General features: G+C 40.9%; 1 protein-coding gene across 9 annotated transcripts in view; it reads right to left on the reverse strand.

Annotated features, from left to right (window-relative positions):
* RBMS1 (RNA binding motif single stranded interacting protein 1) overlaps positions 1-27,616 on the reverse strand; it is a 221,131-nt gene that overhangs the window by 149,280 nt on the left and 44,235 nt on the right. For 5 of the 9 annotated variants that reach the window (XM_034654610.1, XM_019809688.2, XM_034654612.1 and 2 more), the window contains exon 1: positions 16,310-16,468. The exons of the other annotated variants lie outside the window; for them this stretch is intronic. In XM_034654610.1, coding sequence (XP_034510501.1) covers positions 16,310-16,453 — 144 coding nt within the window. In that variant the 5' untranslated portion in view covers positions 16,454-16,468. Of the gene's footprint in view, positions 1-16,309; positions 16,469-27,616 lie in introns of those variants that run through there. 9 annotated transcript variants of the gene reach the window in all.

The following is a 27,616-nucleotide window of genomic DNA, read 5'->3' on the forward strand; positions in this document are numbered from 1 at the left end:
GATTATTACGCACAGCACATTTGTATTAAAAAAAACTTTGAAATGTTCTTCTCCAGAAGTAGTATAGGTCAAGAGTTCCATTCTCATTGCTTATTCATTGAGTATGGAATCTTTTACCGTATCAAGCTTTCGTCAAGAAAATTGTGATGGACTGAGATACCACCTTACGCCAGTTAGAATGGCAAAAATAGACAAGGCAAGAAACAACAATTGTTGGAGAGGATGTGGAGAAAGGGGATCCCTCCTACATTGTTGGTAGGAATGCAAGTTGGTACAGCCACTCTGGAAAACAGTGTGGAGGTCCTTTAAAAAGTTAAAAATTGAACTACCCTATGACCCAGCCATTGCACTACTGGGTGTTTACCCCAAAGATACAGACCAGAACTGATTAACCTAAACAATGTATGTAGTTCTACTAGTCCTAAGGATTCAAAAAGCAGAAATAACCTTTCTGGACCTGTGTCTCCTTATGCACACTTCTACTTTGGTTCCATGTTTAAGAAACATTAATCATTTAAAATACTATGCACAAATCACTGACATCTCCAAGCAATATTTATTATATACTGGATTTTTAAATCTGAAAAGACCCTTTAGGAATTTTTGCCTTCCTTGTTCTCACTGCATTTACAAATTTTACAACTCTTCTCTCTGCTTGAGTTCCAGTTCAACGGAATAATCATTGGACACCAAGCACAGGTCCTTTTCATTTTCATCCCTCCACCCCTTCTTTTTTCTCCTCCAGACTTACCAGGGAGACTGCTTATATGACTGTTATGGACCCACAGCTCCAGCAAGAGAAAAATGGAATTTGCCCTTTGATGGCTAAGTGTTGGGGTGGAGGGGGATGTGTGTGGCAGGGGGAATGGTTTCGGAATTCACCTAGGCAAAAGTCCACGAATAAATTGAGAGGAAGATGATTGCTAGAAATCAGGGTTTTGTTTTTTGTTTTTGTTGTTGTTGTTGTTGTTGTTGTTGTTCTGTTTTGTATTTTCAGAATAAACTGAGTGGTCCATGTCTAAGACAGAATAAAATTCCAATTCTGAAAGCCTTGGGTCCAGACTGGTAGTCCTTCAACCTACTACTCAGTTTCATTTCCAAAGAGGCATCTCATTATCTCCCGGTAAAGAGGTTCCAAGTACCTGTTTCAGTCATGCCCCTTCCTCTTTTCCCCCAACAGTCAGTGCATATGAGAACAATGAGTGTAGCATTCTGTAACAATGTAAATTACAGAAGCTGGAAGCTGGAGGCTGTTAGGATTTAACTGAATAAACGTGGATTAAGCATCTTCTACTTTATACCTTTGCAGTGGCAATTTCTTGATCTTACACTAAAGTAGCAAATCCTTCACACGGTCCACAAATCCCTGTAGGATCTGATGCCTATCTACTCCTCCAGCACCATCTGTAGCATTCTCTTCCTCACCCACTTAGTTCCAGGTATTCTGGTCTTTCAGCTCTTGGGAACTGCACGGCAACCTACCCAGCAACATACACTTCACACGTGTTGTTCCCTCTGCATGGAATCCTTCTCTTCTACTGCTTGGTTGGCTCCTACTGACCCTCCACCTCTCGGTTTCACCACTCCTACCGGAAAATCTTCCCCTCTATCCCCCAGAAGTGGCGGGGCCCTTCTGTTACATAATGTGACACCGAGCACAGTGTACATCTCCTTTTCAAGTTGCAATTTTAGTATTATTTAACATCCATGCTCTGATGAAAGCTCTTTTGGAGAAGGAGTCATATCTGTTTTGTTCATTGCTTTTTTCACCAGTGTCACATACAAATGTAGAGCCGGTACTCAATCCTGTTTACTGAATATGAGTCCATTATATTTAAGGGACTAAAAACATATACATGTCTATGTATAAACTTACATATTATATGGTTATAGCATAAGTGTTTCTAAAGGTACAAAGAAGAACCTGACTGTTTCCAGAAGACAGAGACATGCACAGCTGGCCAACTGGCAAAGCAGAACCTGATCAGTAATATGATAGAGATCTAAATGACAGCGGGAGAACAGAGACAAGGAGACTGGCTCCAAATGGTGACTATGGAAAGCTCTGTGGGAAAGGTCTGGAAAGGACCTGGGAGAATGGTTAAGATTTGCACACATTTTTCTGGCCCACTAGAAAGAGTAAAATTCACAAGTGTGTGTCCTGTCCACAAACACTTTTCTGTTCTTCACTGTTCCTTGCCACCTGGGTGTCTCAAATGCCTTCTAAACCCTAAGGAATAAATAAAATGGTGGTTTCATAGAACACTGCCATGATTAACTCAAAGAAATGTCTCTTTAATGGTATCCCAGCAGACCTATGTGCAAAGACTGATTTAACCCCCGGGCAACAATGACGTTGTGGCATCTGTGGAGGGATTCAGGTTAGGATCTGCAAACCAATCCTGACCAAGAAAACTCCTTAGCTAAATCCAGGTCTCAGGGAGGTAAAATGTTCGGGGTGTGGAGACAGCATGCAGGACACGCAGGTAGCCTAAATGGCAGTGCGTCTAAGAAAGAGCGAGGGCTCTGGGAGAAGTTAGGCCCTCCCGCCACACTGCAGGGGAATCTTTGTGCCTTCTTGATGTGTCATTACAGTTATTGGGAAACACTGATGACTGGCATTGCATTTAATGGCTTGCAATTCTGGACAGATACGCTAAGTAGCCTGCCCAACTACCTAGAAAAAAGCAGATTTAGACTCGGGACATCACCCTCATCGCTCAATCCTCAAGCAATCCACATCGTGTAGGAAATCTAATGGGAGAAGCTATGAGCTATTCTTCCCTTCTGAGGTTCGAGGCTCCTGGCTAACTGGCTGGATCTCCTGGGTGGGCACCTATTCTCACCGGTTTTGATTTTAAAAAATGGAAATATGCTTCAAACAACTCTGTTCACGGAATTCAAGTTTTCAGCAACAAAACTTCATTTTTAGTTTTACGACTAAAATCTGGTCCATGTAGCAAATATTAAGTGACGTCAAGGCATAATTTGTTTCCTGGTTTTACATAGATTATGTCAATGTTACGTAAAAAGCAGGCTTCCATTATGGAAGACCTGTCTGGCAAACTACACTGCTTCACACATTTTTCTGGTTCTGAATCTGAAGAAATGTGGCTTGGCTTTGAAGACTGTTCTTTTTTACACCACATCTCTGCGGCGCTATCTCAAAGCCTTTTTAGCAACTATTCATCATAACTGAATTTTAATTCCCAGTATATTTCAATATCAATCTCTCAACATGAAGCACTATAATTTAAAAGCAGTTTGGAATATTTCCAGGAGCATGCCTGTGCAACCGAGCTGTGTTTCTTAAGCACAGAATTGTGCAATCCTTGTTTACTTTGGGTTGGGTGATAAGGACTCAGCTCCTAATCATTTTAATCTCACGTTTTTATGACCCCTCTGTTTAAGTCAATATTTTAATTGGCATATACCAAGATCCAAACATATCTTGGATCAGAAATTTTGTTTAAACTGAGAAAAGGGCACGTCCTACTTCAAGTGTCTTCGATATGAGCATAGTGCCCCATTTTCACCTAGTAGAAGAGTTTGTAGTAGAGGGAAGTGTTTAGAAGTATGAAACAATATTCAATAAGAAAACTGCTGTCACTAGCCCATGAGAAGTGTTTGGCTAACACATGAGTCTAGTCCACTTAGAAACCATACATAGCCACCTCCACAGCAACTGCTTCAGGCAAAAGACGTAAATTAAGTTCAAAGGTACTTCAAAAACCTTACTCTAGTCAATAGTTTTAGTCTACCCGGTTATCAACCATTTCATCAACACTACTGAAAGCCAGACATATTGGACATAAGTTTGATCTCTTTTTCCCCATTGCTTACCCAAAACAAGCATGAAAGAAAGAGCCTTTGAAGGAGATAGCAGGAGGGAAAAAACCAGCAACACATGACTTAGACAAGTCTAAAATAGTGCTATCCATTAAAATTTTCTAAGATAAAAACATTCTACCTGTTCACTGTCCAATATGGTGGCCACCAGCCCTATGTGGCTAGTGAGCACTTGCAGTATGGCTAGAGTTCACTGAGAAACTGAATTTTGTATTTTAATTAAATTTAAAACATTACACATAGCTAGGGGCCTCCCTATTAGACAGCACAGGCTATAATTTACTAAATCCCTGAAAAACGAAGAAGCAAACTCATCAGATAAATGTGGCAATTACTTATGGCCAGCAGGAGTCTAGAATTATTTTTATCTGATGATTAACTGATGATCTCTCAGAATCTTTATTAATTCAGTCACAAAAAAGATCTTTGCCCACAAATAAGTAAAAGTATTGTCAAGGAAGGCCAGAAATGATAGAATCAGGGCAGAAAAGACAAGCTCAATCCTGGGTCCTGCGGTCACTGTTCTGCCATGTTACCCAGGTTTTCCAGGGAATTAGCTATTTAAAGGGGACTGGTATTTTGGCGAGGGCAGCTCACCCTGACCGAAACCTTCGACATAACCAGCAAAACCAAACAGAGCTGGAAACAGAAGTTCTTGCTAACTCTTCCTGGAAATAATTAGGGTTATTTTAAACTATCCCTATGCCTTAAATAGATACGATACTAGAAATATTCTAAGGAGACATGAGTGTCTTGGGGGGGGTATATGTATGTGTGTGTGTGTATATATATATATATAAAATATGAGTTCTTCCTCACTTTTTTTGGAATCTCAACACTTCTTTTACTATCATATCTTACATATGGCCTGAAATGCTTTCATCCATTTAAGTCTCACAAACATTTTCTGAGGTAGGAGTACAGAGTATTCTGAAAACAGCCAACACCAATTCTTTCCTTTCCTGAAGTCACCTACCACTACACCCATCAAGGGGTGGAATCTATCTCACTTCATCTTGAATCTGGACTGGCATGTAACTTGCTCTGACCAATAAAGTATGGTGTCAGCGATGCTGTACCTGGCAGCTTCCACTTTTCCTCTTGGAAGCCAGCTACCATTAAGAACTCCACCTACTGGGACGCTTGGGTGATTCAGTTGGTTAAGTGTCCAACTCTTGATTTCAGCTCAGGTCATGATCTCAGGGTCGTGAGATCGAGCCCTGTGCTGGGTTCTGCTGAGCATGGAGCCTGCTTAATATTCTCTCTCCCTCTCCCCCACCCCTGCTCGTGAGTGTGTGCATGCATGTGTGCACACTCACGTGCTATCTCTCTCTAAAAAGAAAAAAAAAAAGTCAAACTATCTTGAGACTACTGTCCTGTGAGAAAAGGCCAAGCTACCAAAATGGAGAGAGAAAGGATAAGTGCAAAGCAAGAGACACTAGCTATTCAAAGTGAAACATTCACAACTTTCCAGCTCATCCAGGCCACCAGCTGAATGCAGCTGAGTGAGTGAACCTACCTGAGTACAGCCCAGTGCCCCACCCTAGATGATGACATGTAGAATGGCCAACCCTGACCCTGTCCAAATTTCTGTGCTGCGGAATCATGAGAAAGAATAATTTTTTTTTTAAGATTTTATTTATTTGACAGAGAGAGAGACAGCCAGCAAGAGAGGGAACACAAGCAGGGGGAGTGGGAGAGGAAGAAGCAGGCTCCCAGCAGAGCAGGGAGCCTGACGTGGGGCTTGATCCCAGGACCCTGGGATCATGCCCTGAGCCGGCAGACACTTAACAACTGAGCCACCCAGGCACCCCGAAAGAATTAATTCTTAATGTTTTAAGCTCTAAAGTTTTGCGTTGATTTGTTATCTACTCCATACTTCAGTACCAAACTTGTACTTCTACTTTTTATTCCAAATAAAAGAAATAACTTGGAAATTTTGGTTGTCCGCTTTCACCCACGCTTCAATATAGTGTATCTATGAGGGTGTTACTGCCACCACTAAGTAAAAAGAAAGTAAAATTAAAAAGGAGCTAACAGTAATAATGGGTTCTTGGACAACTGTAGTGCATATATTTATACTGTTCAGAAACAATGTATTTAGCGAAAGAATCCTCAGCTAAGGCCTTTAAACTGAAATGTGAAGGGTGATGAACAAAAAAAAAAAGCCAGATTAACTGAAATCAAGCAGCCAGGCTGTCTGTCTCTGNTATATTTATACTGTTCAGAAACAATGTATTTAGTGAAAGAATCCTCAGCTAAGGCCTTTAAACTGAAATGTGAAGGGTGATGAACAAAAAAAAAAAGCCAGATTAACTGAAATCAAGCAGCCAGGCTGTCTGTCTCTGGAGTACATCCTAGAATCTCACCCCTTCCCCCACTCTATTTCTTGTCTTTTCTTTTCTTACCATGAATATTTAATTCAATGATGGGATTAGAATCATTAAAAGATGTAAGTAGATAAGTGCCAAATTTACACATTAATCTTGTTTGCCTTTGGAGGAGGAGACTACGTTTCCCTACAATGAAATGANCTTTAAAATCATTAAAAGATGTAAGTAGATAAGTGCCAAATTTACACATTAATCTTGTTTGCCTTTGGAGGAGGAGACTACGTTTCCCTACAATGAAATGATGCTGGGAAAATATTTTTAATAGACAAAATAAGTATGAATGATATGGAAAAAACATAGTTGGAGAAGTCTAAAATGCTAATAGGAATACTCGCCAAGGTGAAACCTGCTTGAGAGTCCCTATTCACTTAGACTGAACCCTGAAAGAACACTGAAGGGAGAAAAACTTACATAAAAATAGAATAACAAATCGGCAACTACTATCCTGAAGGCCATCATCCCAGACTTTTAGGATTATTCTTCGTGACAATGATTTAGCTTCACCACAGCCACCTCCTTAGTTTTTTGTGTTATGTTTGTGGCTCCCACCTGAGCTCCTCTAAAGGCATTCCGGGAAGGCAGAGATACAAAGCATTGACTGATCTCATTTCTCTTGCAGTCTCTCCAAGCTTAGCATAATTAGCAAGAATGGTATATAATCCATAATAAAGTGATACATAATCCTTAAAGCAAAGCATACGTAATGCCTCATTCAATTTGAAAAATTGCCAGTTCTGGAGCGCCTGGATGGCTCAGTCGTTAAGCGTCTGCCTTCGGCTCAGGGAGTGATCCCGGGGTCCTGGGACCGAGCCCCACATCAGGCTCCATGCTCTGCTGGGAGCCTGCTTCTTCCTCTCCCACTCCCCCTGCTTGTGTTCCCTCTCTCACTGGCTGTGTCTCTGTCAAATAAATTAAAAAATCTTTAAAAAAAAAAAAAAGAAAGAAAAATTGCCGGTTCTGTCAGAAATGCCGACGCTCCAATCCAGTAGTCACTGCACAGAATCTTCATCTTCCCATCAGTATGTGCCAGAGTAACAGATGTTGAAATATGACCAATTTTGTGGCTGACAAATGAATTTTGAAATGTCTATGACCATATGAACAAAGGCATCCCATGCATATGATGCTTCCTCTGGGTCAAACTCCCAACAGTTTTGTGGACAGTGTCTTACGACATTTTTGCATCTTATAACACAGGAAATGTTCAAATTGTGAGGGCTCCAGGTACAAAGGAGCAGTCCATATCACATGCAATATACACCGCTATCATTCAGGGGGAAAAAATGAGAGGCACTGATTATTAACGGATGCAAGTGATACTTCATGGTTTTTCTAAAATCAAGTTCCAAACCAAAACCAAGTTCCAAACCAAGCCCTATTAGATACTTCCCCATTTAAGGGATTATGGACACACAAGTACATTTCTCTGACAGAGTTTTCAAGACGCTGACTCCAAAAATGCAGGGAAACTACCCTATTCATACCACTTTCACCGATGTGATTGGCTGAGATTTTTGACAGGACCTGGGTAAGAAGTAAGAAATGCCTCAGGGTCCTGCTGTTCTTACCATTGCAGGAAGTGAATAAGCTACTTTGATGTCGATGCCCTCTCCGACTTTCTATCAAGTCCTTTTTGCTTCTCAGCATTGAAAGCATTCAGAAGTCAAGAATACTCTTTGAGATCATTATATGGAACTCCGCAGGGGAATCGAGTTATATAAAGTCCATTGTTTATGCACATGAAAGGCAATCTTTGGAGGATCAATGCTTTCCGGTAACTGGGAACATAAAGGAATTCTCCTTCTCCATCAGGAAGGCTGACCATATGGATCCAGCCTCATGTCTGAAGCGGAACCCCACATTTCTGGCCTTAAGAAACTGGGTTCAAGGTATAATTCTGATACCAAAAACCAACCCAGCGTCCCCGACTTCTGGATGCTTCTACCCCAGCTCCGCCTTCGAAATACACTGACTAACTGATCTTTTGCTCAGTCAACTCTCAAGCCAAGGAATACCAGAGGTATCTTCAGAAGGATCCCCATGTACCACATTCTCCCCCCGGTGAAGCAAGGAAGTTGCCATCCTTTCTGCTGGCAAAGCCCCCTCCTGCGCCCCACCAACCCCCACCAAAATCTGTTTGTTCTAAAATAGCTTATTCAGTGATGTCCCTAGATCTGCTGGTATAACAGCAGCGCCTTCCATTTGCATTTCCTTAGTAGGTTGTTGGCTCCAGGTCCTCCTCTCCAAGATTCTTTTGAAGGGTTCTCATAGCATAGACATACATATGCACATTGGAGGCAGGCAATTTCTTCTTTTTCCAAGAAATCGCACATATAACATTTTCTCACATTCTCTAGGCTCCCATCTTGGATTATTCATCAGTCTGCAATCACTTTGGTGGAAGAAGACAGATTCTTCTTCTTTTTTTAAATTGAGATATAATTAACATAGAATAAAATACACAGATCTTAAATGTTTAGTCCATGAATGTTGACAATTGCATGCAGTGGTGTAACCACCACTCAAAACAAGACGGACCATGTCTGTCCCTAAGAGAGTTACATCATACCCCAGTCCTGTCACTCTCCCTCTCCAACCACTACCTGACATCACCATATAGTTTTGCCTGTATTTGGAGTTCATGTAAATGAAATAATAGAATAAAGCCCTTTTTTTTTGCAACAGGCTTCTTTCACTCAGCATGTATTTGAGATTCATCGATGTTGCTCGAATTAGTACTTTATTCTTTTTTACTGCTGAGTAATACTCCATTATAAAGAAATTCGCTTATTCATTCTCCTGTTAATGGACATTTGGATTATTTCCAGTTTGGGGCTTTATGAATAAGACTGCTATAGACATTCTTATGCAAGCTTTTTTGTGGGCCTATATTTTTATTTCTCATTGGTGAATACCTATGAGTCAAACTGCTTGGTCATATGGCAGATATATGCTTATCTTTATAAGAAATTGTGGAACAGTTCTTCAATGGGATTAGACCATTTTCTACTCCCAGCAATGACTGAGAATTCCAGGTACTCCACATCCTCCCCAATATTCAGCATTGGCAGTCTTTCTTATTTTAGCTATTCCAGTGGATGTGAAATGACATCTCGTTGTGGCTATGATTTGCATTTTCCTGACATCTAATGATGTTGAGCACCTTTTATGAGGTTACTGGCCATTCATAGATCTTCTTTTGTGCAGTATCTGCTCAAGTCTTAGTTGGGCTGTCTTTTTCTTGTACATTTGTAATTCTTTATGCATTCTGGATTCAAGTCCTTTGTCATGTGAAAACGTGCTGTGAATATTGCCCAGTTGGTAGCTGTCCATTCCTTTTCTTAAAGCTATCTTTTGGTGAGCAGAAATCTTTAATATAGATGACATCCAACTTATCAATTTTTTTCTAGTTTATGATTTGTGTTTTTGTGCAGTGTCCTAGAAATCTTTGCCTACTATGAGATCACAAAGACAACCTCTTTTGTCTTCTAGAAGATTTATGGTTCGGAGTTTACACTTGGGTCTATGATTCCATTGAAAACAATTTTTAATTTAAAAAATTTTTTTTGAAAGGTTTTATTTATTTATTTAGAGAGTGAGCAAGCAGAAGAAAAGGCAGAGGAGATGGAAAGACAGAATCTCAAGCAAACTCCACACTGAGCATGGAGCCTGGACATGGGGCTCAATCTCACAACCTTGTGATCATGACCTGAGTGGACACTTAACTGACTGAGCCACCCAGGTGTCCCAACACCAATTTTTTATATGGAGATAGTGTTAATGTTCATTTTCTTTCTATAATAAGAATATTATACTATTATGTATATATGTATGTATGCATGCATATATTTATTTACTTAACACTATTCAATACTATTTCTCAATAAATAGTTGTATCCCAGTACATTTAAATATAATTTATGTACACTTTACTTTACATGCAAGTTGTACATACCCATACCATGCTGATTTTATTTTCTATTGCATTCAACGTTCTAGTAGAATTGGCAATCCCAACACTGAGAAGTATTACAGGGATAGATCACTTAAATTACACATCCTACACCAGCTAGACACTGCAGTACATAAATATTTCATTTTATTTTTTTTTTAACAGGCGCTCAGATATACTCTTAGGTTTCTAATTTTAGTGAAAGTCTTATAATCTCACTCATAGGTACAACTGTTTAAAATGAAATGTTTATAAGTTTAAAATATCCATGATTTGTTCACGTACTCAAAATGGGATAGGGAGGTAAGCAACGGGCCCAACTCATACAACATGAATTCAGAAGGCAGGAAAAAACTGTATGCTATGAAGACAGCTAAAAGAATTCATGGCATTTTCTAGCTTGCTCTTTCTCCTCTTCCTGTGCCCCACACCACCCCTTTGAAACCCTGCCTGCCAAAGGGAAACAACCTTGATTGATGTTTATAGAAAATACAGCTCCTCCTTTAGACTTAGAAAGAGCCACAAAGGAATGGAGACCATCTGATAGTATGTGCTAGAAATCTTGAAAAAATAATTATTTGAGAATCAGTTAAGTATACTTTCTCCACCTTTTTAATTAATTGAAATTCTATTCATTGTTCAATTTAACATAGGAAATAGAATTTTGGCCAACGAATTGGTCAACTGTACCTTACCTGTAGAGCTACTGGTAAGTTGTCCACTGTTTTCTATTTAGTTTTCCAAGACACTAACTAAATAAGGACATCTTTGACCCCAAACTCCCTGAAAGTAGAATTGAAAGACTACTGAATTTCTAAAATGGATGCAGTACCTTGATTTCCACAGCAATAAGTTATACAACCATGAGTTTTATTTTTAATTGTACAAGAAGGAAAGCATGTGTGTATGTACACACATGTGTGTGGCAGGGCTAAGTAAAATAACGGGAAATGTAGAGAATTCCTCTTTCTGTTGCTAGGAAAGTTACTCTGCCCTTGCTTTTTGGGAGAATGCATGCAACTGTCATCCTGAAACCTTTAAGTGGTAAACAGTAGAAGGTCCTAAGTCTTTTTGGAGAGCAGACATTCTGTAGTACTGGGCAGAATGGGGAGGAGTAGGGAGACCAGATCAACACCAACGGGAAAGACTTCTTTATAAGAACTCTGTAAAGTAAAATATATTCTATTCTCCTATATTCGAGCATCTATCAAGATTCAGGGGGAATATTTTTTTTCTAAAGATTTTATTTATTTATTTGACAGAGAGAGAGACAGCCAGAGAGAGAGGCAACACAAGCAGGGGGAGTGGGAGAGGAAGAAGCAGGCTCGCAGAAGAGCATGGAGCCTGACATAGGGCTCAATCCCAGAATCCTGGGATCACGCCCTGAGCCGAAGGCAGACGCTTAACGACTGAGCCACCCAGGCGCCCCCAAGGGGGAATATTTTAAAGGCATGCTGTGTATTCCCAAAGCCAGTAATCATTGATATCCATAAAGATGAAGTACTTGAGTATCGCATATATAAAATCACAAAAGTCCTAGCTAAAGGTACAAATATCTAATCAGATATTTAGTAATAACTGACATTTACTGAACACTTACTAGATGCCATACATTAAGTACTTTGCATGTCTTAACTCATTTATTCAACATGATAAAGCCATGAAATAATTACTATCTTAATTCTAAGTTTCTACAAAATCAAGAAACAGAGACGCTAAGTAACTTGCCCCAGGTCACATTCAAACTCAAGCAGCCTCACTCCAGAACCCATTCATATGTGCTGTGGATTGTATCGTATCTCCCCAAAATTCATTATGTTGAAGCCCCAAGTTCCAATGTAACAATATTTGGAGATAAGGCTTTTAGGAGGAAATTAAAGTTAAATGAGGTTATAAGGGTGGGGTCCTAATCCAGTACGGCTGGCAAATTCTCTCCAAGCGCATGCACCAAGGATAGACCGTGTGAGCACACAGCCAGAAGACAGGCATCTGCAAGCCAGGAAAAAAGCTCTCTTTAGAACCTGACCATGCTGGCACCCTGACCTCACACTAACAGCCTTCAAAAACTGTGAGAAAATAAATTTTTCGGTTTTTAAGCCACCCTGTTTATGGAATTTTGTTATGGCAACCTCAGCAGACTAAGAGACTATGGAAATCACTCTTCCCAGAGACTTCCAAATAAGGAGAGAATCAAAGAGAACAAAAGATCTCATTTTTGCTTCACCTATAATTTCTTTGCATCCTAGTAAACTTGCCCCTCTTTCCTAGGGTACTAAAAGCATCCAAGAAACTGAAAACTTATTGGATTTTATCACTATAAATATTCATAGATTTTTTAAATATATGCATCAATACACGCAGGTTAGGACACGTTTACTATATTGATCTTTGCAAAAGAAACATAAAAGCTTCTGATCAATATAAATGAAAAAGTTTTTGGTCAGATTTTTAGCATAACTAGATTTTCAGGCAATGACTCTGGGAACAAAATGGAATAAGAATGAAGACCTTAAATGGCTGCTGTTACAGTGTTCCTGATTTATTAAAAATAATCAGAGCACTACTGGTAATGCTAAATCTCCAACATTCCAATCTAGTGCAAGGAATTATCAGTGACTAAAAGGTCTTTGTCAACTTGAATGTCTATAAACATTTAAGTGGTATTGAGCAGGTTCCATAATCTGATCTGCTTTTAACTGTGGAAATCAATGCAATTATTAAGAAGCTATTTAAATAATTCATGTTGTAAGAGAAAGCCTTCAGAGCAGCCATAATGTGTTTGCATCTTAATGGTATTTTAAATAAAGTTGTGTTTTGCTACAGTGCACACCGGTAAGCAAGACAATCAATCCCCATCCATCAGTTCGGAGGCAGCGATGAGGGAAATTCTGACAGTTTAGAGGAATAGTTGGGCTATCTGGTGTTGATAAATAAGGGAGTTAAGAGAAAGTTTCTTCCCCCAATATCTCAGAGGAAGATAGTATCTGCCTTTTCATTCACCCTACTGTCTTCTTGTTGGAGACTAACACTGCTGGAGATACCATTCAGTGATATCATTGCAAGGTCATTGAGCCATACTAACCAGACAAAAATGCCTATTCATCAGCCCCAACAAAAAGTACGTAGTAAGTGCCAAATGGTTAGCTCTGGGTAAAGACATTTTTGTGCAGGCATGATTTCTCTCTGGAAGTTTTTTAACCTTATTCGCTTTCTTGACTTTGAAAACAGGGTGAATATAAGTAAAGTTAGCCTTCATAAAAGTTTAAATTTCAGGTAACTATCAAAGAATCTGAGACTATTATTAGCGAAAACATCAAAAGTTTTCTAATCCCCGCCTCATCCAATACCTGAACCACGTCCATCACAGTATCGCTGAGTTGTGGTGCCAGTCTATTTCAACCCCTCTTGTTCTTAAAACCCATTGCCATTTTCTCTAGGACTGAACAATTGCTATTCAGGCAATTATAACAAAGTTTTTCCTTATGCTGAACCCAAATCTGTCTCTCTACCCTTCTACTATTGTTTAACTAGCACTTTGGGACCATTCAGTCAAGTATATTCCTCTTCCACCTGCTATCCATACTTGAAGATAATGATTACGGTTTTTCCAAGTTCCCTCTTCTTCAAGTGGAACATTCTCAACTCCTTCAGCTTTTTCATGTTCCATCAATGTCCATGTCCATGTTAACACCATGGTCTATGATCACAAAATTTGAAGACCATATATGTGGGAAAACCCCTAAAAGCATGTCCATTACTAAGAATTACCTCAATTATGAGAAATTGTTTCTAGTATTAAACCATTTACCAGATCTGGGTTAGCTCCTAATCTTTACTGTTTGAACATTACACACTTTATCCCTTATACTGTTTTCCTTTCAGGTCTGGGTGGTTTTCCCTTAGCTTGGCCCACAAAGCTTTCCATGATCTGCCCTTGACTTTACTCTCCAGTCCCATCACTTAAATACTGCCCTCCACTCCCTCTACACCTGGCCACACCAAACTTCGGTTTCCTGAAAGCTCCAAGCTTTCTCCCTCCCCTATGTTGTTAGCCACCTGGAACGCTCTTCCTCCACCTTCTTCACATAACTAATGCTTACTAGGGGCAGACAGTCTCAGAGAGGAGAGAGAACACGTTAATCAGTACAATTAACTGCTATAAAAAATAAGCTCGAATCTAAGGACTTAACATAATGAAAGTTGATTTCTCATTTATATTACAATCCAATACTGTCTGGAGGGTCAGTGTTTACAGGTGGATGAGGGAACCGCACACAAGGTTTCAGGGAACCAGGCTCCTTCTACTGATAATGCTGCCATCTTCTATATCTGACCTCCAAGGGCATCTTAGAAAGGGAAGAAGGAGACTAAAGGATCTTCTATCCGGTCCCAAAATGTGGTTTACATCACTCTGCCCACATTCCACTCACCACAACCCAGTCACAGGGCTCCACCCTCACTGCAAAAGAAGCTGGGAAATGCAGCTGCCTGAGGAAACTGAAACAGGGCTGCCCGATTCATAGCCCTGTCTGTGGATGACTCTACTACGTCGTTCAGGAAAGTCTATGGTTACCGATCTCATTGCACTTACTGCTCTGGTTGGGGAAATCATATGTGCTGACTTGTTTTTTTCCCCAACTGAACTGTAAGCACCTTGAAGACATCAATGGGCTTTCACCTTTGTATTGTTAGTATGTGGCACAGGACATTTCGGCCACAAATGGCAGCTTATACTTACGAATAAACAGATTAATGAAGGAGTCTTGCTCACGCTAATATTCCTAACTAACTTGCTGAAATTCTGAAGACCCCAAAATCAAGACAGACTGGAACATGGCTCCTCTGAGCACTGGGGGTCAAGAGAGACAACAGGGGTTCTTACACTGGACTGGATGATGCCCTTGATGACCACGGAGAAGACTAAGTCATCTCAATTTCCCCTAGACTACGGGCTCTCCAAAAGCACAGGCTAGGTCTTACTCATCTATGAATTCTTAGCACCCAGCACTCTCAGAAAGTGTTGATTGAATGAATGCAAAATACTGTCATAAATAGGGGTAATCAGATAATAGACTCTCCTAACTTTAATTTCATGCCAAAGGTAACAAAAGTATCAGGACCAGCCATGAAATGCCAAAAGAGTTAGTTTTACTATGGCTCACAACAATTATCTTTATATCCTTTTATAATACTGTTTAATCTGATATTCTTTTTATAATATACATTATAAGGCCAGGAAATTTTTGAAAGACTTGCCTTAATTTTTAAACAAAGTGAGATGGTGAAAATCACTTAACCGCTTGAACCTAACAACCCTGACCCCCAGCTTTGAAGAGTGGTGGTTTCTTCTGCAGATGTATAAAGAATGCCTTCTTCCTTTGGATTTATTCACCACAAACTGAGATATCATCATTAGGAAACTGCAAAAGCAGGAAAGGCTGTCTTCCTTTTCCAGTCTATAAATAAACAGGAAGACAAAGATAAAGACTGAAGTAGCTCCCAAGCCAATATTTTGAAACTCATGCTGACCTGCCTTAACTGCCTTACGTACTTACCATGACGAACTTTCAAGGGAAAAACTAAAGCAAAAACAATCAAAAAACAAAACATTCACTTAACGTCTAAACTAGAAAAAAAAAAGATCATAGTGTGTTTCTTTTCTTGACACCTCATATTAACTTTAAAGAAACAGTGAGGATCCTGAAATGTATTTGTTTATGTCAAAATTAATTTAAATGCTTGCTCTTTGGATGTTCGTCGTTGTGCTCAGAATACCTGAGATAAATCTATTGAAATGAGCGCTCATCTTCCAGTGCCTACATGTTCTTCTCTCTCAATAAGTAGAATAAATAAGCAACAGGTCCAAAACTAATCCAAAAATATACAGTATTATCCACAGGGAATACTTCCAAGACCCCCAGTGGAAGCCTGAAATTGAGGATAGTACCAAACGAAAATACACCTATAAAAAGTTTAATTTCTAAATCGGGCATAGTAAGAGATAAATAATAATAACTAATAATAAAATAGATCAATTATACAATATACTGTAATAAAAGTTGTGTGAATACAGTTTCTCTCTCTCTCTCAAGATATCTCACTGCACTGAACTCACCCTTCTTGCGACGACGTGAGATGATAAGATGCCTACGTGATGAGAAGAAGTGAGGTGAATGTCATAGGCACTGTGACATAGCATCTGGCTACTACTGACCTTCTGACAATATGTCAGAAAGAAGATCATCAGCTTCCAGACCATGGTGGATCATGGGTAACTGACAGTGCAGAAAGTGAAACCGTTGATAAGGGGGGACTCCTGTATTTATTTTAAAATGTACAGTGCAACCAACATTTAAACTAAAATGTAAAAACTAAGAATTTATATTTTTTGTACTAACAAAATTCACTTATTGGTAATTTTCAAATCTACTTAAATCCAATCCATCAGATAAAATAGGAAAATCAAACTTTTAACGCAGCATTACCTTGAAAAATCATCTTCTATGATCTCTTATTTTTTTCTTTCAAATTATAAAGCCTTAAAAGTTCAATGAAAATCAGACGGATAAAACCTGAATAAAAGCAAACTTGAATCCTTAAAATGAGCTGCTCAGAGAATTTGAACATCAACCTTTGCAGGCCTGGAGTCCCTATTGTCTAGACTTGTGTGAGGATGTGACTAGTTCAAGGCCTAGAAAATCAAATCAGTTACAAGATGGCACCACGGAATAAAGGGGACTGAGAGGAGATGGCAAAGAAGATACCCAGTTTGATCTAGAGGCATTTAAGCCCCAGAAAACCCCAAAACCCTCATTATCTCAAGGCCCCAGGGTTATCATGGAACTCAGCTAACAAAGGATTGTCTTCGAATGTGGGTGCTTTTACCAGGTTGGTGCATTACAGGCTTAGACACTCACCACAAGAGCAGCAGTCTTCAGGGTCAATTGGTTGGTTAACTGAACACCCCTACTGTGTACCGTGTGAACACAAAGCTAAGCCCTGGAGGGTACAGCCAGGAACAAGACAGACATAGAACACGCCCCCACGGGGCTTACGATCTAACAGGGAAGATCGACGTTTAGCAAATAAGTTCTGGCATGATACAAGTCTTCCAGGAGAACGTAGGGGCTATGAGAACACTTTACAGGGGTTCCCAACTAGGTCAGGGATGTGAGCTGTTAGAGAAGGCTTCCCTGAGGGAATGATAAGTAGTGATATTTATACCTGCTGAAGGCACTTAATGTGGCAGTGTCTTAGTATCTTCATCTACAGAATGAGATCATCGTGGGGCACCTGGGTGGCTCAGTCGTTTGGGGGTCTGACTCTAGATTTTGGCTCAGGTCATAATCTCGGTGTTGTGGGACTGAGCCCTCTATGGGGCTCCATGCTCAGTGGGGAGTCTGCTTGTGATTCTCTCTCTCCCTCTACTTCTGCCCCTCCCCCTGCTTTCACGCGAATGCACTTTTTCTCTCAAAATAAATTTTAAAAATCTAAAAAAAAAGAAGAATGAGATCCATACACACCTTACAGAAATCTTGAAAGGATTAACCTAGATAACAAATGGAAGCGCCTAGCATCTGGCAAGTGATCAACATATGTTTCTGCAATTATTGTTATGATGATGATGATGATGATGATTACTACCATTTGCCTGAAGGAGTAAAAATTAGCCAGGTAAAAGGAGGAGAGGAGGAATAAGCAAGAGGAACTACTCTAGACACAGGAAAAAATAAAAGCAAGAGCCCTGAGACCAAGAAGGTTGTGGCCCCTCTAGATGGAGAAAATTAGGATCTGCAAACAAACAAACAAACAAAGGGATCTCTCTAAGGGAAGATCCTTCTGATCTTTTCCAAAAGATCCCCCCTCACCTTGACCATTGGAAGAGCACTTTCCCTTGACTCTGCTTTCCCTTCCAGTACCATATTGTTATCTTTATTTTCTTTTTCATAATTTGCTGCATTTTCCAAATTCTCTCTATTAAGCACATATTACTGTCATAATTTTTTTAAAAAAGAAAGAAAGATTTTAAAAAGAGATCCCATCATTATTTGTCTTCCCTTAACAACCTAATTTCTGCAAAGTTGGGCTATTATTCCTTGCCCTCTTCTCTCCCGCTCTGTCAGCAACTCATTGCCACCACTAAATTGAACTCTCTTGGTAAGGTCTTCAGAGAGAACTCCAGCATTACGTCTCTACAACACAGATCAGCTCTCTCACTCACATGCTTCAAATATTTCATGGCCTCTGCAGCCTACAAAATAGCATCCAAACCTGTTAGCAAAATCACCCAAATGATCCAGAACCCAAGTCCAATCTGTCCTTCCAGTATCATTTCCTGCCACTCTGCATTACTAACCTTTTCCCCACTCACTCCCAGCCACACAGAACTTCCCTCCGCATGAACCCTGATGGCCCTTTGCCTTAGCGCATTTCAGTTTCTTTGCCAAGAGCAGCCTTCCAACCTTCTTCATCTAGCAAAATTCGACTGCTTCTAAACCCAATGAGCTTCCATGTCACCTCCCTTATGAAAGTTTCTACTACCCTGTCCAGCTCTCCTCAAAACTTAAGCCCTTGGGTACCTTGGGTCCCCTCTGCTGCCTTCCAAAGAGGTAAATATTTATCTCTCTGCTTATCTTATGAGTTCTACTGAGGGGGAAGCTGCATCTCATGCACACGTGTGTAGAAACCCCAGCTCAGAACTCGAACACGCTGTCGCTACTCAAATCAAATAATAGTATGTTTTTTGTTGAGGAAATCACAGGAGAGGTAGGATATTTACAGCAAACTAGAGAGAGCAAAGAAGCAAAGACACATGCAAACCATCTCCATTACGTATCCTTCTCTTACAATCTCACATGCGTATTTACCAATTCGGCACGGAGTTATTGAGTGCTTGCTACGTGCCAGGCACTGTGGCCAGCACTCTGCAGAGTTGTGACTAAATCCAAATCCTTGTCTTCATGGGGCTTAACAATCTATTTGTGAGATGGATCCTAAAGAAACACACAAATAAATATACAGTTGCAGACTGTGGTAAATGTCATACAAAGGACAGGAGACTGTGAAAAATGGCAACGTTGAGGCTCCAAATTACATCGGTGAAAGAGGGGAGCCCTCTCAGAAAGTAAGTGTGACAATGAGAAGTATAGGTTGAGGAGGGATTAACCATATGAAGAATGGGGGAAAGCATGCCAAAGAGGGGGAATGTCCTGGACGGTTCTGAGGCAGACGGACATGAAGCATGAGGAAGTGAAGGATGGCCAATGTGTCGGGAAGCTGGTGAGGCAGTGCGATGGGCCAGTTCCTCAAAGGCATCCCGGTTCTATGAAAGAGACTGCACTTTCTTCTCAGGGTACCTATGAGCCCCTGCCCCGAAGATTTCAGGCAGTGNATTATCTCAAGGCCCCAGGGTTATCATGGAACTCAGCTAACAAAGGATTGTCTTCGAATGTGGGTGCTTTTACCAGGTTGGTGCATTACAGGCTTAGACTAACTCACCACAAGAGCAGCAGTCTTCAGGGTCAATTGGTTGGTTAACTGAACACCCCTACTGTGTACCGTGTGAACACAAAGCTAAGCCCTGGAGGGTACAGCCAGGAACAAGACAGACATAGAACACGCCCCCACGGGGCTTACGATCTAACAGGGAAGATCGACGTTTAGCAAATAAGTTCTGGCATGATACAAGTCTTCCAGGAGAACGTAGAGGCTATGAGAACACATTACAGGGGTTCCCAACTAGGTCAGGGATGTGAGCTGTTAGAGAAGGCTTCCCTGAGGGAATGATAAGTAGTGATATTTATACCTGCTGAAGGCACTTAATGTGGCAGTGTCTTAGTATCTTCATCTACAGAATGAGATCATCGTGGGGCACCTGGGTGGCTCAGTCGTTTGGGGGTCTGACTCTAGATTTTGGCTCAGGTCATAATCTCGGTGTTGTGGGACTGAGCCCTCTATGGGGCTCCATGCTCAGTGGGGAGTCTGCTTGTGATTCTCTCTCTCCCTCTACTTCTGCCCCTCCCCCTGCTTTCACGCGAATGCACTTTTTCTCTCAAAATAAATTTTAAAAATCTAAAAAAAAAGAAGAATGAGATCCATACACACCTTACAGAAATCTTGAAAGGATTAACCTAGATAACAAATGGAAGCGCCTAGCATCTGGCAAGTGATCAACATATGTTTCTGCAATTATTGTTATTATGATGATGATGATGATGATTACTACCATTTGCCTGAAGGAGTAAAAATTAGCCAGGTAAAAGGAGGAGAGGAGGAATAAGCAAGAGGAACTACTCCAGACACAGGAAAAAATAAAAGCAAGAGCCCTGAGACCAAGAAGGTTGTGGCCCCTCTAGATGGAGAAAATTAGGATCTGCAAACAAACAAACAAACAAAGGGATCTCTCTAAGGGAAGATCCTTCTGATCTTTTCCAAAAGATCCCCCCTCACCTTGACCATTGGAAGAGCACTTTCCCTTGACTCTGCTTTCCCTTCCAGTACCATATTGTTATCTTTATTTTCTTTTTCATAATTTGCTGCATTTTCCAAATTCTCTCTATTAAGCACATATTACTGTCATAATTTTTTTAAAAAAGAAAGAAAGATTTTAAAAAGAGATCCCATCATTATTTGTCTTCCCTTAACAACCTAATTTCTGCAAAGTTGGGCTATTATTCCTTGCCCTCTTCTCTCCCGCTCTGTCAGCAACTCATTGCCACCACTAAATTGAACTCTCTTGGTAAGGTCTTCAGAAAGAACTCCAGCATTACGTCTCTACAACACAGATCAGCTCTCTCACTCACATGCTTCAAATATTTCATGGCCTCTGCAGCCTACAAAATAGCATCCAAACCTGTTAGCAAAATCACCCAAATGATCCAGAACCCAAGTCCAATCTGTCCTTCCAGTATCATTTCCTGCCACTCTGCATTACTAACCTTTTCCCCACTCACTCCCAGCCACACAGAACTTCCCTCCGCATGAACCCTGATGGCCCTTTGCCTTAGCGCATTTCAGTTTCTTTGCCAAGAGCAGCCTTCCAACCTTCTTCATCTAGCAAAATTCGACTGCTTCTAAACCCAATGAGCTTCCATGTCACCTCCCTTATGAAAGTTTCTACTACCCTGTCCAGCTCTCCTCAAAACTTAAGCCCTTGGGTACCTTGGGTCCCCTCTGCTGCCTTCCAAAGAGGTAAATATTTATCTCTCTGCTTATCTTATGAGTTCTACTGAGGGGGAAGCTGCATCTCATGCACACGTGTGTAGAAACCCCAGCTCAGAACTCGAACACGCTGTCGCTACTCAAATCAAATAATAGTATGTTTTTTGTTGAGGAAATCACAGGAGAGGTAGGATATTTACAGCAAACTAGAGAGAGCAAAGAAGCAAAGACACATGCAAACCATCTCCATTACGTATCCTTCTCTTACAATCTCACATGCGTATTTACCAATTCGGCACGGAGTTATTGAGTGCTTGCTACGTGCCAGGCACTGTGCCCAGCACTCTGCAGAGTTGTGACTAAATCCAAATCCTTGTCTTCATGGGGCTTAACAATCTATTTGTGAGATGGATCCTAAAGAAACACACAAATAAATATACAGTTGCAGACTGTGGTAAATGTCATACAAAGGACAGGAGACTGTGAAAAATGGCAACGTTGAGGCTCCAAATTACATCGGTGAAAGAGGGGAGCCCTCTCAGAAAGTAAGTGTGACAATGAGAAGTATAGGTTGAGGAGGGATTAACCATATGAAGAACGGGGGAAAGCATGCCAAAGAGGGGGAATGTCCTGGAAGGTTCTGAGGCAGGCGGACATGAAGCATGAGGAAGTGAAGGATGGCCAATGTGTCGGGAAGCTGGTGAGGCAGTGCGATGGGCCAGTTCCTCAAAGGCATCCCAGTTCTATGAAAGAGACTGCACTTTCTTCTCAGGGTACCTATGAGCCCCTGCCCCGAAGATTTCAGGCAGTGTTGTCCGTTTGGGGGTGGGCGTGACAATAGGATCAGATTTACCTTTTTAAAATATCACTCTGAAGTGAGGAATTAAAATTCCTTTCCTTTTTAAAATATCACTCTGAAGTGAGGAATTAAAATTCCTTTTAGAATTACTAGTGAGATGGAAAAGTTCTCTGTTTATTTGATTTTTCAGTACACTTAGGATAATCGTTATTTGAACATCCATCAGTCAAATATTATATTCATCAGTCAAATATTTGTCTCTGATCATTCTCAAAAGTTAAACCTGACCCACCCCCGTAGCTCTTGTTTCCCTGAATAGGAGAGTGTACAAAGTTACAGTACAGAAAGACCCTGGTTCTTAGAATGCCACATGGTGCATGCCAACAAATGTTTAATCAGAGCTATCGTTCCAAAGTGTGTAAATCCTCTTGTCAAGATAAAGACCAGTATCTGACGTTGACTGAAACTCAGCGCTTTCATTTTAACTTCAGTTGAAGTCTTGGCCTTTTCCACCTGAGCAGACACTTAATGAATGGCACGTGAGAAACAGCGAAAGCTGTTATTGTTGTTTGTGTAGAAATGGCACAATCCTTCCCTCTGTTGAGAACAAATTCACTTAAGTTACAACTATGCCACAAGAAGGAGATGAAGCCCAGTCTCATTTTAAGAATGCTTTTGTGACAATTTATTAAACCAAAAGAAATATTACAAGCAGGAAGAGGGAGAGGAAAGGAGAAAAGGAATGTTGCAGGTCGAACAAAGACTAGCAGGAACGTACTTGCACACTTCAGCATATGGCCGCTGGCTGGCAAGCAGCAGTGATGCATGGGCACGGCTTAGAGCTTGGGAAGGAAAACTGTGAACACACATGGTGAGGACATATCCAAAACCCAGCCAAGAAAGAAGAGAAAGAGAGCACGCACGATGGAATATAAACTCCTTTCCCAAGCTTTTAATGTGCAGCAATTTCTCCAATAGAAAAACAATGTTTCGAAACTGAATGAAAGAAAAAGAAATCTAGAGCAAACAAAGGAGTACAGAACAAGGACCTTCAGGTGATACCAAAGGAGTGGAATTTAATGGCTTCAGAAAAATAATCTGGAGAGGGTAAAACAGCCGTTTTGACATTCATAGTAAGAACATACCTGTAATGAAAGCCTACCTTCGTCTGGCAGGTACTTCAGGTGCCATGCTAAGGTTTTCCAGGGATTATTTTAAACCTCTTACTAGCTCTATAATGAGTAGTAATTGTATTTCCATTTGAAAGATGAGGAAACTGTTGCTAACTGCAATATCCAGAAGCCAAGAGTCAGCTCCCTCTGACTCCACAATGAACTCCACATTAAATTCTGTTGTTGTTTTTAATCTAGAGAATTGAGGCTTAAATAAAATACAATACAGATTTCTACCTTAAGTCTTTTCATGACAAGCTTTTTAGGTCATATTTTAGATTGTCCTGCTTTCTTTTTTTTTTTTTTTAAGATTTATTTATTTATTTATTTATTTATTTGACAGAGAGAGAGAGACAGCCAGAGAGAGAGGGAACACAAGCAGGGGGAGTAGGAGAGGAAGAAGCAGGCTCCCAGCGGAGGAGCCTGATGAGGGGCTCGATCCCATAACGCCAGGATCACGCCCTGAGCCGAAGGCAGACACTTAACGACTGAGCCACTCAGGCGCCCCAGATTGTCCTGCTTTCTTAAGCACAATATCCCGAGCACAATTTAGAGTTCTCCTAATGATTCACAGTATACTGAGCATAATTTAAACATTAGCTATCATGTTCTGCCTATTACTAATAACAACCTCAAGAGATACCAAGATATGTGGGACGCTCTGTTCCTCCACCAAGTGGGAGCCAAAGCTCTTTGAGTGGTTCCCGCTTCTCGTATCCTGACTGTCCAGGCCAGCCCCGCACTGCGAGGTCATCAGCTCTACCCACCCGCTGCCGTGGAGCACGGAGCTCTAGCAGCCGTCCGCCCGCGCGCCCCTTCCCCCCAGTTCAGCTGCTTCTTGCTTCTCCCACCTCCTCCTGCAGCATCCACTGTCTTCTGAATTCCAACCAGGTCAATTCGACACGTTTTCATAAAGTCAGCTTTGCCCTGTATTTGTTCTCTGTGGGCCATTTCATCAACAGTAATAGCAGACACGCGGGGCCAAACCCAGAAAACAGGCACTTCCTCTCCAGCAAACCTCAACTAGCCAGTTCTGACGGACTCTGTGTAGCTTAACTGAGGCTGAGAAGACTAACAATCCTGTGAATTAGCAGTAGGGTCCTCATTTTCCAGAGAGGTAAACTGAGGCTCAGAGCGGTTAAGCGACTCCGTCAGGCTTTCACAGCAAATAAGCAGCAGAGCTTGCATCTGAACAGGGTCTGATTCCTAAGCGTCACTGCCACAAACGGAGGGGGCAGAAAACACAACACAATTTCTTGCAGTACTAAGGGCCTCAAAAAACAGCTACAGTTTGCTTTATGGTTTTAATGTAAGGTGGGTATTGAAATATCACAAATCCGCACTGAAACTGGAAAACAGGATTCAAAGCACAGACCAGAGATCTGCTAAACAGGCAACATACAGTATTTGAGTTGTGCATGAATCAGCGCCAGCCTGAATGTCACACTTTCACGTATCGTGTGACTTCCTCAGTGAGTTCCTGGCTGTGTTGGGTGCAGCCCACCACTTTGGAGCCAGATGATTGCCTAAGAGTACAACAGCTATGCAAAGATACGAAGATGTTTCGAGTATACGTTCAATATCCTTTAGAGTAAAAATATTGCTGGCATCAATTTTCGCCTATCATCACACTCAAGCTTTACTCATCACCTTATGCAGAAGCCCGTTTACCTCTCCTCTTTACACCTAATTCTATTACAGCCTGGTTGTCCAAATTCATTTATGTATTTAACCGATATTCATTAAGTAGATGTTCTGCTACAGACATTCTGGGCTGCACAGAACGTGAGACAGCAGACGGACGGGAACTCTGTTTCTGGTGTGTAACCCTGGGTATTTACTCAGGGACAGTGATTGTAGCTGAATGAACACACACCTTCATGTACTCTCAGTAACCCTTTAAAGGGTCGCTAGTTAAAAAGCGAACCAAGAAATTTGCTAAAGAAGTTGTTTCACACATGAAATTACATTTTAACCAGTTTTCTCCCCAGTTGACTAATACTTAAAGTTACTGAGGTCTTCATGTGGAGCGGAGAGATGGTTACATGGCAACCACACCCTAAGAAGTTGCTCAGACCCGTAGTAAGCACTGTGGGTTATGCCTTGGGGTTCTGGGTCTCAGAAGGAAATCTCCAGAGAAACTTTTAAATGCAAAGGCCAATAATACATACTATGTAGACACACAAGTGTGGAGAACGGCTTCTTGGATGGGGCAGGTCCCTGTGTTTCACTCCCTTTAGACTCACACAGCCTTTATGTGCTGCTTGGACTCTTTCAAACCACACATCAGAGGCACGCTGGCAAAAATCACATCAGCATAAACAGCTCCTTAGAAATTCAGGCAGCACCTTTATGGCTCTGCTGGAGACAAGACCTAATGCCCACTGTGTGGTCTAATTGTTCCTGTGATGCAATTACATTTGGAAATTGTTTGGCCTTTACTGGGTCTGCATTTTTGTTCCAAACAATCCTGACAGACTAGCTATGGCATTTTAGATAGTTTTCTTTCATGTACATTCGAGAGCTTTCTTGGTCTTTTTTCTAACACTGGCCGATGTATTCCTATTTCCTATTAAGTATCCACTCTTTTTTAGGGTTACTAAGTTGTTGCCTCCCTTCTAAAAAAACTCTAGTAGGCTTCCTAAGTACATGCCATTTAGTTTCATCTTAGAAAAATAAACAGGACACCACCCAGAGTGCTGCCACTCTTCCTGCTTATAAGGGTTACATTTAAAATGCTTTTACTTGATCCTCCATGATCTTTTTAGTGGCACAAATGCTTAAAAGATTAAATGCATTTTGAGGAAACTTTAAATCCGTAATTCTTAATGGCATATTTCAAAAAACTGAAAATGATACATATGCTTAGCTTTAAAAATTTCTACAGAAATACAAGCCGACAGAAACATTACATTTCTGACCTATTTTAAAATGTTTTCCTCTTTCTTCCACTCATTAATCATTATAAACTGTTGACCAAATTGTATATTATCTCCCCTTCTATGGCATCTTATTGCCTCAGGTGATCAGGGAGCATTTTATGACCAAAGTTCTCAGTAAATAATTTATTCCACTTTTCCATTACTTGAAAAGTAAAGTGTCAGAATAGAATAGTGCCTGACACTAATACTTGAAGCACAGCACCTGACTTACTGGACAGATGAGATAAGGTTTAATGCACTTATCTTCTTTCTAAAAGATCAGTTCATCGATATTGATTGAACTCAACGTGCACAAAAGTATATATTAGGAGAGAAGAACTTCATCTAAACACCGCTTTATTTCAAGTTTAAGCTAACTGAGACATGGGAGAATTTATGGCTTTTCCTACACCAGCATCACTAATTGGGAAGAATCCTTAATTACAATCTAACACATAATTAAATCCATTAACCTTCTAGATAAGTTAAAACAAGAAGGCTCACCGAAAGTAGAGTCTCCCTGAAACAGGTGATGACCCCACCCCACCCCCAACTGTTCCATCTTAACCTGAAGCAAGGCAATCAAGGTGAATGTCCCGCTTCTGGTCATAAATTTCGGGACGCATCTGCTTTCTGTGGGGAATAGGAAATTGAGGCCACTTAATGACTCTGGAAGGTACCAAGCGAGGGAAGGGAAAGGAGGTGGCGACCATTTCTGGGCACCTTCATTACTTATCATGTCACCTAGGGGTGTGGGGATCAACAACCTGGGGCCCCACAAACCACAATTTGTTGATACGGACACTGCAGTTCGGAGAGGCTGAGTCTCGATTAAGGTTACTGTACAATTAACTGCTGGGGTCTGGCCACTGGTCAGACAGCTGGCAAATACCAGGAGAAGAAAGTTCCAGAAGCTGCAACACTACTCATTCTCTTTTCAACCAGAGACAACCTGTTACTTTTTTTGTATTTTTCTCTTTGGCTGTTTTGCCAAAATCCTGGTGTGGACTCAGTTTTTACTCTAGTTTCACTATCATAACCACCACACTGACTAGACACTGGAGGTGGGGAGGAAGGAGCTGTGTTTTCTCTCTGGTCCCTAAGCTCCCTGAGGAATGGCCTTCCCCCAACTTCCCTGTGCGGTGACCTTGTTGGAGCTCTTCTGAAGACATTCAGCATCCTCTTGTTGTCTCTGTTCTTCATCCAGTCAACTACCGTAAGAGCTAAACGCACAACGAAGCTTAATATTATCCTCTTAGAAACTGTGCTTCAAAAAATCCAAAACCAAAAAACAAAACAAAACAAAACAAAAAAAACAGGGACAATGCTCTGGTGAGCAATTAAGTGAAAATGGTGGCATTACAACCATC

Source organism: Ailuropoda melanoleuca, chromosome 2, assembly GCF_002007445.2.
Source record: "Ailuropoda melanoleuca isolate Jingjing chromosome 2, ASM200744v2, whole genome shotgun sequence".
NCBI classification, from domain to species: Eukaryota; Metazoa; Chordata; class Mammalia; order Carnivora; family Ursidae; genus Ailuropoda; species Ailuropoda melanoleuca.